General features: G+C 44.7%; 1 protein-coding gene across 4 annotated transcripts in view; it reads right to left on the bottom strand.

Moving 5' to 3' along the window:
• LOC138513817 (N-acyl-aromatic-L-amino acid amidohydrolase (carboxylate-forming)-like) overlaps positions 1 to 12,390 on the bottom strand; it is a 233,148-nt gene that overhangs the window by 23,131 nt on the left and 197,627 nt on the right. For all 4 annotated transcript variants that reach the window (XM_069628920.1, XM_069628921.1, XM_069628922.1 and 1 more), the window contains 2 exons: positions 2,823 to 2,916; positions 1,696 to 1,803 (listed from right to left, as the gene is read on the bottom strand). In XM_069628920.1, coding sequence (XP_069485021.1) covers positions 1,696 to 1,803; positions 2,823 to 2,916 — 202 coding nt within the window. The remainder of the gene's footprint in view (positions 1 to 1,695; positions 1,804 to 2,822; positions 2,917 to 12,390) is intronic.

The raw sequence follows: 12,390 nt of genomic DNA, 5'->3' as shown, positions 1-12,390 counted from the left end.
GTTTTCCCGTAATCTATGTTACCCCTGGAATAATACATAGATGCTGCAATTTTATCGGGAAGACTGGGACTGCAAGATGTCTGTGCTTATTTTAATAGCTAATATATTTCAGATGACAGTTCAAACAACAAGTCAGCACATTTCTCTCTTCTGTCAGAGTTAGTAAGTTCTGAATTCTTAGCTGATCCTTTTTGTCCTATCTTGATATGAATAAAACTGTCATAAAGACAGTTTTTAAAAAAAGTTATGTCCTGGGATACCATAGATCATAACATACGGTTTCCAAAGCCTAAAGGTATTGATCGGAGCCTCAGGGACCACTCCTTGACAAATACAGTCAGAATTCTCCAATCAGAAGGTCCCACCTGTAACACTGCAGGAGTCACTCTGTGGCCCACTCCTCTTCAATGTATGCATGTGCAACTGGCCCAACTGATAAACCCAATTTACACAAACCCATTTGGGGTACAATTACCAAGCGTCTGGATGCCACCGGCCATTGGACGAAGAAGAGCTTATTTCACCACAACAGCACCAGAACACAGGTTTGCGCACTCTCCGGCCTAGCTGGGAACGCAATCCCCTTACAATAGATCCTGCTCCGACACAGACTGTAGGGACCCTTTATCATCTCAATACAACACAGTGATCAAAGGAACCAATTTCATGTTATCATGTTATCAATGCAATGACATAAGATGTCTCTCTAACTCTGCCCCATCCTCTCACTCACAGAAAATAACCAAGACCACTTCTACCAGACCTACAAGATCCATCCGCAGCCACCATCTGACCACACCACGAATCAAGCACACAAGAGCAGGAGGCTCCAACTTCACATCCATTGCCTCCCGTCTCTGGAACTCTCTGACGATCCACCTGTGTGCTAAAACATCCTGCTGGCTGTACAGGAAACAACTAAAAACACTACTTTTCAAATGATCTTCCTTCCCTTTCATCCAGCCTTCCTCCCACCCCACCACCTATCTGCAGATGACGATGCTTCTGTAACCAGTGCCACGATGCTCTTGAGGTTTGCGCGCTTATATAAATGTAAAATAAATAAATAAATACAACTCTACCACTTCGACAAAGAAGATGCTATTCCAAGCAATGGTCGATTGGACACTTACAATATTGTACATCACCACCTCTCAAAAACACAATTAAGAGATTGTCGAGAATACGAAACCTGCCATCTGGACGGACCCTCTGAAACAAATGGGACCACAAGAAACCCTCTCAGAAACCACAGCTGACTCCAGGAGGCTTTCGGTATCAAGTTTGCACCATTCAACATGCATTCTGTGAACCGGGTCCTAAATACCGGTGGCTAAATACCGGTGGATAGTGGCCCCTCATTATACCATGACTAGGACCTCCACTCCACCGAGTCAAAGACATTCCACTTCCATATTCTGAAAGAGGCCAGAGTAAAACCACAGACAAGGCACACAAATGATTGGCAGCCCCATTCTAACTCTTTTGCCCTCTTCTAATCTCACAAAACTCTTCCCAGGCACACAGCTTCTCCCCCGGTCTTGACCTCTGCCTCTTACTCTTTATAACTTACCGGTGTCCACATCTTTTAGTGTTTACTTCTATATGTGTATTGCTTGATCTAGAAAAGTGCCCTAAACTGGACACTTCGGAAAACACGGAAATCAGTACTTAAGCATCTATAATAATACAGACCTTGGTTGAATTTTTCTATGAAGTCCAATCCATGTTTGATGAGGGCTTTCATGTGAGCCAGGGCATCTGCTCTGACGACGCCTTGCGGTTGAGGGCCCACTTCCAGTGCTGGGTGGCGAAGAAAAAGATTGAAACAGTAGCATGAGCGCAAAACTCTTACACCATAAAAGATACCACTGAGGGACTGCACCAATTTAAAAGCAGTGCGCCAGGATATCTCTTCCTCTGTCAGAACTCTCACAACTCATATTAAGTTGCAACCAGAATGAGAAGACACCTGTTATCCCATCAGGGCACATTTTTACTTATCACCTTTGTGGGAGGGCACAACTCGCACCATCAATCAGTGCACCTGTTTACTCATAACAGTATTACCCAAATTGACCTTTTGCAGAATTGACCTAATTATAGTGTTCCTAATTGACCTTCTGCACAATTGACCTTTATATTATTTTAGTTATTTTATATATGTAGTGGGTTGGTTTTGGATGGGTGAGGGGGTGGGTGGTTTTGGATTGGGTGAGGGTATGCAGGGGTTTCCCCCCACATATATATCCTAACTGACCTTCTAAATTTGGTAAATTTTCCAGAGTTCAATTCTCCCTAGGTTAATTGTGAAAAGGTCAATTAGTATACAGTCCTCATAACCTGTGTGAGATTACACATTTTTACACATTTTACAACAGCCGAACACCTGTTAGCATATAGCCTGTGTGAGATGACATCTCTTGCAACATGAAAGACATCACACTGTCTGTATAGTAATTTAGCGACAGGGTAGAGTGAACTATGACCGGTGTGAGGTGACACTCTTACACCATCAAAGAAATCAGCCAGCACCTTAACCAAAGAGAGATGATATGTGTAACTCCATGAGAGATGTCATTCAGAGGCTATTAAGATAGCCAGTGTGCTATCATATCTCTTACGTCCTGTGGCATCACTGTGAATGTACCAGCAGTGGGAGCGACATCCCGTGGGCCTTCAGACTGACTCACAGCTCCTTCTATACCAACTGATAACCCATGAAAGAAGAAATGGTTCAGACCGCGGGACATCACTAACAGCACTGGTTTTAAAGTATTGACTCTTCCATTGCACCCCAGAAATTGGCAGGTTGGACTCACCCACGCCGTTCTTACACACGGAGTCGATGGTGTAGGCCTCCTCGTCCGCCAGCTTGTAGATGTAGATGGGGCACTTGGTCTCCTTGTAGTTTTTCTAATGGTAAGAAAACACAAGGGTCACGTTAAGAGGCGGGGTCTTTGACACGTCTCACAACAAAGAAGATATTACCTTTCCACACATCCATGTTTCGATTGGACACAGAACCCATGCTGTGGGTATGCTTGTACGCAAGTACCCACAAAGCCGTGCTTCGACTAGACAAAACACCCATGCTTTGGGTATGCTTGTATCCAAGTACCCACAAAGCCGTGCTTCGAAAAGACAAAACGCCCATGCTGTGGGTATGCTTGTACGCAAGTACCCACAAAGCCGTGCTTCGACTAGACAAAACACCCATGCTGTGGGTATGCTTGTACCCAAGTACCCACAAAGCCGTGCTTCGAATAGACAAAACACCCATGCTGTGGGTATGCTTGTACCCAAGTACTCCCAAAGCCATGTTTCGAATGGACACAGAACCCATGCTGTGGGTATGCTTGTACCCAAGTACTCCCAAAGCCATGTTTCGAATGGACACAGAACCCATGCTTTTGGTATGCTTGTACCCAAGTACTCCCAAAGCCATGTTTCCAATGTACACAGAACCCATGCTGTGGGTATGCTTGTACCCAAGGCCTCACAAAGCCATGTTTCCAATGGACGCAGAACCCATGCTTTTGGTATGCTTGTACCCAAGTACTCACAAAGCCATGTTTTGAATGGACGCAGAACCCATGATTTAGGTATGCTTGTTCACAAGTACTCACAAAGCCACGTTTTGAATGGACGCAGTAGCCATGATTTAGGTATGCTTGTTCCCAAGTATTCCCAAAGCCACGTTTTGAATGGACGCAGTACCCATGCTTTTGGTATGCTTGTTCCCAAGTACTCGCAAAGCCATGTTTTGAATGGACACAGTACCCATACTTTTGGTATGCTTGTTCCCAAGTACTCGCAAAGCCATGTTTTGAATGGACGCAGTACCCATGCTTTTGGTATGCTTGTTCCCAAGTACTCACAAAGCCATGTTTTGAATGTACGCAGTACCCAGGCTTTTGGTATGCTTGTTCCCAAGTACTCACAAAGCCATGTTTTGAATGGACGCAGTACCCATGCTTTGGGCATGCTTGTTCCCAAGTACTCACAAAGCCATGTTTTGAATGGACGCAGTACCCATGCTTTTGGTATGCTTGCTCCCAAGTACTCACAAAGCCATGTTTTGAATGGACGCAGTACCCATGCTTTTGGTATGCTTGTTCCCAAGTACTCACAAAGCCATGTTTTGAATGGGCGCAGTACCCATGCTTTGGGCATGCTTGTTCCCAAGTACTCACAAAGCCATGTTTTGAATGGACGCAGTACCCATGCTTTTGGTATGCTTGTTCCCAAGTACTCACAAAGCCATGTTTTGAATGGACGCAGTACCCATGCTTTAGGTATGCTTGTTCCCAAGTACTCACAAAGCCATGTTTTGAATGGACGCAGTACCCATGCTTTTGGTATGCTTGTTCCCAAGTACTCACAAAGCCATGTTTTGAAAGGACGCAGTACCCATGCTTTGGGCATGCTTGTTCCCAAGTACTCACAAAGCCATGTTTTGAATGGACGCGGTACCCATGATTTAGGCATGCTTGTTCCCAAGTACTCCCAAAGCCATGTTTTGAATGGACGCGGTACCCATGCTTTTGGTATGCTTGTTCCCAAGTACTCACAAAGCCATGTTTTGAATGGACGCAGTACCCATGCTTTTGGTATGCTTGTTCCCAAGTACTGACAAAGCCATGTTTTGAATGGACGCAGTACCCATGCTTTGGGCATGCTTGTTCCCAAGTACTCACAATGCCATGTTTTGAATGGACGCAGTACCCATGTTTTTGGTATGCTTGTTCCCAAGTACTCACAAAGCCATGTTTTGAATGGACGCAGTACCCATGCTTTTGGTATGCTTGTTCCCAAGTACTCACAAAGCCATGTTTTGAATGGACGCAGTACCCATGCTTTTGGTATGCTTGTTCCCAAGTACTCCCAAAGCCATGTTTTGAATGGACGCAGTACCCATGATTTAGGTATGCTTGTTCCCAAGTACTCCCAAAGCCATGTTTTGAATGTACGCAGTACCCATGCTTTTGGTATGCTTGTTCCCAAGTACTCACAAAGCCATGTTTTGAATGGACGCAGTACCCATGATTTAGGTATGTTTGTTCCCAAGTACTCACAAAGCCATGTTTTGAATGGACGCAGTACCCATGATTTAGGTATGCTTGTTCCCAAGTACTCACAAAGCCATGTTTTGAATGGACGCAGTACCCATGATTTAGGTATGCTTGTTCCCAAATACTCACAAAGCCATGTTTTGAATGGACGCAGTACCCCATGTGTGCACTTGTGGGCCCGGCAAGCAGTATGTTTGTCCAGAAGCCTTAGGTGTGAACACTGTCTTCTTTGTTACAATTTTACAATTTGTATCCAGCCCCCAAAATAAATTCATTTATTTTGGAAAACTCCAGCTTCCATTTCGAAACAATATTTGTAGGATGATTGTGTGCATCATTGCAGTCCTAGAAATTACTTCAAGCCCTGCATAAACTCCTGGTCTTTCCTTTCCAAACTCTAGAAAAATATCTGCTAAGGTTCTTGAGATGTGAAGCTTTTTAATACCTAAGGAACATACAAACAATGATGAGGAGAGAATATTCCTGCAGTAGCAGAGCTCTAGAAAAGGGGTAGGCAACCTGCGGCTAAAGAGATGTCTTGGCCTACCACTCCCATGTTCCTTCACCATTGACTATACTCAAGAGGGCTGATCGGAGTTGTAGGCCAAAATATCCGGAGAGCCCCAGTTTCCATGTTCTGCTCTAGAACAAGGCGCAGTTAAGTAAGCCTTTTTTTAGGGGCTCAGGAGCAACAGGAGGAAAGTGTTCAGGGAAAGTTCAGGAAGTCATAGGACAAACAAAGGGAAGCAATCTTTGTTTGAGAACAAAAACAAAACTGGGAACCCAGTTGTATCAACAGTGCAGTAGTAGGACAGCCAGTAAACAGGCAAGATCTGCCGTCGACATCTACCATTACAGCTCCTGGAAGCCATTGGCTGATGCCTGCCTGCCAGGGCCATGTTAATACTAGATGCTGCCTAACACAATCACTGTAACATCATAGGCTGTGGGGTCACTTATACACGATTAGGGCCTTGCCAAATAAAAAGGGGTCCTTTCAACGAATCGCTGAAATGTGAGGGTGGATGTCTCTAAATATGTTGGCATCCAGAAGCTAATAATTGTCTTTGAGGGTTTAATTGATATGGGATATTTACCATTTATACAACGTACACTACAACATGAATTATCTCTTGCTGCTGATAATAAAAGTTGATATTTTCCACAAAAAAGGTACTGAAATGATCAATTCCAGAAGGGTGAAGGGCTGAGTTAATCTTGTCTGGTTTCAAACCCTTGACTACAGACTGCACACAACTACCAGTGCTTAACTTGCTGGGCTATCTCACCAGATAATCTATCAAGTGGGTAAGGGGTTAGAGGGGGACGGGGTAAGGGAACAGAGCGTTGACCTGACCTTGTTTGCAGCTGAGTGAGCAGAGGCCATTTGCCCAGATGGATCTGAGAAGAAGTTCAGAGCAATTCCACAAGAGTTAGGAAAACATTTACATAATACCCAGGAAAATGTAATTATAAAACTACAGAATGCATTTTAAAAAACTAAAATTCTATGTAGCATGCCATACTGGCTTCCATGTTGCCTTTAAGCCCTGTGATACTAGGTGTTATTACATTCACACCCGGGGAAGGGCCATTAGCCAATCAGGTGACCGGAATAGCAGGTGAGAATATACATTCTCTACCCGTTGTTCCAGCAGCCGAGGCACATTCCCAGGTGGCACCTTTTTTTTATGTGGAGAAGCAACAGGGATCCTCTCCCTATTGCCTCCCCTCTCCCCCAAACCAAACCCAACCCCCCATTCCTCCCTCCCCACTTACCTGCAGGACCAGAGCTTTATGCTCTGCTCCGGCAAACATTCCACTCTGGTTGCCATAGAAATGGAAAGGGGGCTATGTCCCTTTTCCCTATGGCGGTGCCCATCTTGGTCTCTTCTTTTTTTTTGCATTTGGAGATTGGTGTCGCTTCCGGCAGCCAATCTACGGAGGAAAAAAAAGAAAGCCATTTGCACCCCGGATGAACCCCGGGGTTCGAATGGCTTTCACGCTCCAGCGAGGGGGGAAGGTCATGGTCGGTAATGGCCCACAGCCCTCGCTGAGGACCTTTATCTGTGCCCCCCACGCCAGAGCATGACAGCCAAATATGATATGATATGATATGGCATTTATAACGCACCTATTCTCAAGTGTTTTTCAGTTTTTCAGAGTACTCCATTAATCAACCTTGGAAGGATGAACGGGTGAGTTGGCCCGGCTTGGATTCAAACCTATTGCCTGCAGGCTGTACACGCGTCCAGACCGTTGGCAGAGTTTTCTCAAAAGTAAGTAGCTCTATCTAGTTTAACGTTTATTTAAAATACACAAATCTTTCTTTAATGATTGCCCTTTTTACCAACTGGTATCTCAGGCGAGAATATACATTATGCGAATTTCATGTTTGGTGGAAATTGAGAATGTAATGTGATGTACTTACTTTTAAAATGTTGAAATCGCCTGGTTCGCCACACTGTAAATTTGGGGGTAGACGGTGTGTGAAAGAAGAGGAGGCTAAAGATTTGTAAATCTAGAAATGACTTAGTTTTCCAAAAATCTAATTTAAAAAAAAATAATAATATGCTAAACATCATTTGATGCCGGATCACTCCCGCCTCTAAGTGCTGCAATGAACGATAGATGTATGCTTACATTTCTCATGGCACTTACCTCATCAACTCTGGAAGGAGGAAGGGTTGAGACAGCCGTCCCGGAACCCACACCTGCATCACACTGAACACACTGAACACATATGAGATTTGATTTCTGACATATCGGTTTGTATTTGTCATTTACTTGGCAAGTTTTTGTGGCCAAATTAGTGTGATTTGTTATTATCTGCTAAGACAATTTGGTGCAGAAATTCTCCCCAATCTGTTTTCGGACAAACTTAGATCTCCCAGGTCCAGTGGCGGAAATGTTACCACATTATCAAGTTAGAGATATGATGTGCTGGGGTTTCAAAAAGTTCTTCACTGGCAAAACTGTCAAAATAAGTAGAGAGCCCACAGCAGGTGCTCTTTGTTGTCATCGGTAAAAACCGAAAAGTCATCCGGCACCAAGATGTGGGCTGCGTGGAGCCCACCGGAGTGCTAAGAATCCCTCTAGAGACAGTCGAGTCGCGCTCAGATTGCAGCATTTTGCCAATTTGGCAAGATTGGGCTCACCACTGACAGCTCGAGTCTGGCACGAGTCCGATGCTCGGGGACTATGGGGTGGCTTTGGTCTTGGCCCAAGAGTTGATGTGACTATTGTTGTCAGAACTTTCATTTTTCCACCACATAGCTTTAAATGTATTGTCCCCTTCCGAGAGGCATCCAACATCATTTACATGTCCACCCCGAAACAGACATGAACACAAAGTTGGCGGCGATGGTTGATGCCGCTTGTAGACTTTGAACAGAAGTGTTGATAGGTCTGAGACTGGTAGGTTCCCTTACACAAGGATGGATTTGGATAACTAGGAAGCCTTGCTTATAGGAATTACACTATGGGACTCAGGTCTGATTAAAAGTGTTGCAATTTGTTTTGCCGAATGCCAACAATCAGAGGATTAGGATGGCCCCCATTTGGAGTCTGCTCTGGACCATTCTGGGTGCAGAGAAGTTTCAGCCTCCCCAAAACTGGAAGAAGTCCAAACCTAATGTACATCCAAGTGCTCCTGAGGTTTCCCATTGCCCTTTGGCTGTGATGCCTTTTCCAAAGAGGGACCATTTGAGGTTGTGCAGTTAAGAATGATTCATTCTCATTCATTAGGTACAGGGCTTATTATGAATTGTTAAAGTGCTGGCACAATACCCTCGCTTATGCCCCGAGGTGCAACCTGCTATAACTGGCGTGAGAGCCTTGATCAACCTAATGTCCCTGAGAAAGGACAGTGTTTGAGCTAAAGGGATGTCGAAACACATAATCATATTTATTTCACTGTAGTAAAACTCAATGCTCGAGGCATCCTGCTATAGACCTACTGGAGAAAGGGTAAAAGGTAACTACAAAAACTGTCCACAATGCAAACAGATGCTTCGGTAACCACTAGTGACCAGCCAGGACAGAGCGTGATGCCACAAGGTTAAATAATAAAATGTTTGCAGCCTCCAACACTCTTGCTTTAGGAGCTAAATGAATACAGCAGAACTCTCAAATTGTCCTGAAGGACCACTGGACTCCTCTCTCTATGTAAACATTTGGCCACAACAGGGGCTCATGCCATATCCCGCACACTAGGAATTGGGCTTAAATCCCTTCCAGGACCAGATATTATATTGCCGGTCAACGGGCCAAAACTACCCAGCAAACCCACCATGACCATAAAGGAACCAGCCCTGAACTCTGACGCAATACTACCAGCGCCTGGATTCCTGGGAAAGAGACTGCGCCCATCATAGTAACTTGCAACTAACGGGCCAGAAGATTAATATCACGGTGAACCTCATGATTTACAAGTGATCTGCAGTGAGAGGCAGGCATCATGTAGACATATAAAGAAATACATGCTGCTAAATAATTTGTTGGGTTCAATGGTGATCGAAACAAATGTGGTAACAGAGGTTGCGAAAATATCACTTCTAACTTTTGGGTTCTTGTAGATTAAATATTATGCAATTTTATTACACCGCCAGTGGGCTCACGGAAATGTAACTCAAATGCATCAACCAAGACAGGGTTCAAGAAATCCTTCAGTACAACCAACAGCTCAGAAAACCTATTTGTGCTTAATGCAAATTCCAGCTCTAGGGAATGCTTTATTTGTCTGCCTAATGGAGGGCAGGGATGAGAGATCAGCACCGATCAGCAGGCGCCCTCTAAACAAACGATCATTGGTGATGTCATTAGTGGGTTCCACCAGGAAATCTCAAGGTGGTGTTCCATTGAGTGAACAGGAAGAAAATGAATATTCTTGTTCTTGGAGCTATTCCACGTACTGATAATAATTATTTGATTCTACACATGCTTCAGAGATTTTTTTATCTGGACTATTAGCATTGATCATTTTATGAAGCGCTGCAAACCCAGAGGTATCTAAGCACTGCAATAACAGTTGAAATTATTATCTCGGGAGGATAGATCAGGGGCAAGGTGCTCGCCTTGGAAGCAAGATGACAAGGAGCACCACAGGTTTGGTCCGTGCTAAGAAAGCTGTGGGTATTAAGTGTGTTATACATGTCATATCATATCATATCCCACTGCATTGTACTCAATTTATCAACCACAGAAGGATGCAAGGCTGAGTTGGCCCTGCCGGGATTCAAACCTGCCTCAGCAGGCTACGCACCGATGTTAGAACGAGCGCTCAACTCAATGTGCTATCTGACTGTTACCAGGCAAGTGAGTGAGATCATTTGTGTAGCATGCAATGAAGACTTACTCCCATTTTGTTGCGGCTGTTGACTACACAAACTGTATCAAACTAAGGGCATGAAGGCTGACACCTCACTTTGATAAAAAGCCGTCTTTGAATTAGAGTTCTAAATCTTGGATGAATCTCTTCCCTCTGGAGGGCAGTGGCCAATTCTCTCCGTTGGTCAGGTCCTCAAACCGCCGTCCTTCTCGTGTATAACATTTAGCCCGTGGGGTGCAATGAGAGACACAATGGACATATCTAATGTTCCTATGAGGCATTTGTGGATAGGATCCAGCTTTTCATAGTCCGTGCTGCGAAGCCTGAGCTGTGGAAATATGACTTCTTGCATAGCACCTTTAAGCAATAAGCCACAAGCCGCGGGGGCATTACCTAGTCAGGTAATACCCCTAATTGCCCGGTTGCCCTAGTAATGCCCGGGGCCCATCGTTATAGGCCTGAGGGAAGTGAGTGCCTTAATGAAGGCCCCGGGGCATTACCTGACTCAGTAATGACCCTGCGGTGAGGGGCTTATTGCTATTAGCACCCCGGCCTGCAAGAACGGCGTACTAATAGCACATTTTCTGTTCTGAAATGCTGCAGCATTTCGAAACAGAAAAAAATTAATGTTTAAAAAAAATGGCCGCCGGTAAAGGGAAAACAAAGTCCATTTTCCCTTTCCCTGGCAGTCATCGGGAGCGGACGCGCTGGGGACAGAAGTGTTCCCAGCGCGTTCGCTCACCTCAGGGGAATCAACTCTCACCTAGCCTTCAAAGCCATCAAAACTAGGCTATTTGTCTGAACTGTTAACTCCTAGCACCTACCATGTACACCATGAAATATTCCCAACTGTACTTTTTTACCTACCACCTACTATGTAACCAAGTAACCACATGCTGTAACCGTAATCTTGCCTACGTACACTTTCATGTAAAAGCGCCTCAATGCCTTTGGACTGTAGTGCAATCTACAAATGTAAAAAAATAAAAATAAATTAAGTACGTGCGGGTTGGAGGGCAGGGAGGGGATTGTTTGCTGTTGAGGGGGAGGAAGAAAGAAAATACCTGAATCGCCAGCAGGGAGGACGGCAGCCTCCAGCCATGAGGAGGCTCAGAACGGGGATTGCCCCGTTTCGACCCTCTTCATTGGCTGAGGGGCTGCCACGCCCCCGCCGGGAACAAAGGAAAGGAATCCCGGCCAAGGGATTCCCAGTCGGGTAAAGCCCCGGCGAGGGCCAATCAGAATGTTTGCTACATTCTGATTGACCCTCGCAGGGTACTAATAAAGAGTAGAAGCCTGCTAAATTTTGCCTCTGCATAAGTATATTCACGATTTTTGCTGGCAGTAATGAATCTGAGACTCTGTCAGGGCTGTCTGACAAAAGCAGGAAAGTTTGAAGGAATGCGAACATCATCATTGGGAGAAAAGAAATGATCTTGCCTAACTCTACTGATTTAGCAGAAGAGCCCGAGTCCAGCCAGAATCCCAGATTCTGAACTGGTTAAGAGGCAGGGGTGCAGAGTTAAATAATGCTGGAAGAGCCAATAATGAGGCGTTGGCCCAAACAAGTCTGCTGGCCCAAAACATATGTCATCGGTTTTGTCTTAAATGGCCACTAAACAATTATTAAGTGTGTTTTGTTATTCCTTGTAATTAGAGATGTGACTATAAAGCTGAGTAACAACAGTTTAGGAATGAAAGGATAAAATACCTCAAATCTTTCGATAAGCAAAAGAAGAGATGAAGCTACAAATGAAATAAGAGTGGGAAATTGAGCAGACCTGGGGGATCGCACATCATAGAGACAATGGGAAGACACAAAAGAAATAAGAGCAGGGGACAATGAGCAGACTGGGGGGATTGCACATCACAGAGATGATGCAAAGACACAAATGAAATAAGAGCAGCCCAGGTGGGATCACACATTGTATTCTAGTCGTCCTTTATATAGCGTCATTTCCCCACTTGTATGGCCTCAATATGCTT

The sequence above is a fragment of the Ambystoma mexicanum genome, chromosome 12, assembly GCF_040938575.1.
Source record: "Ambystoma mexicanum isolate Mex_15411 chromosome 12, UKY_AmexF1_1, whole genome shotgun sequence".
NCBI lineage: Eukaryota > Metazoa > Chordata > Amphibia > Caudata > Ambystomatidae > Ambystoma > Ambystoma mexicanum.
This window is presented reverse-complemented; position numbering and strand designations above follow the sequence as displayed.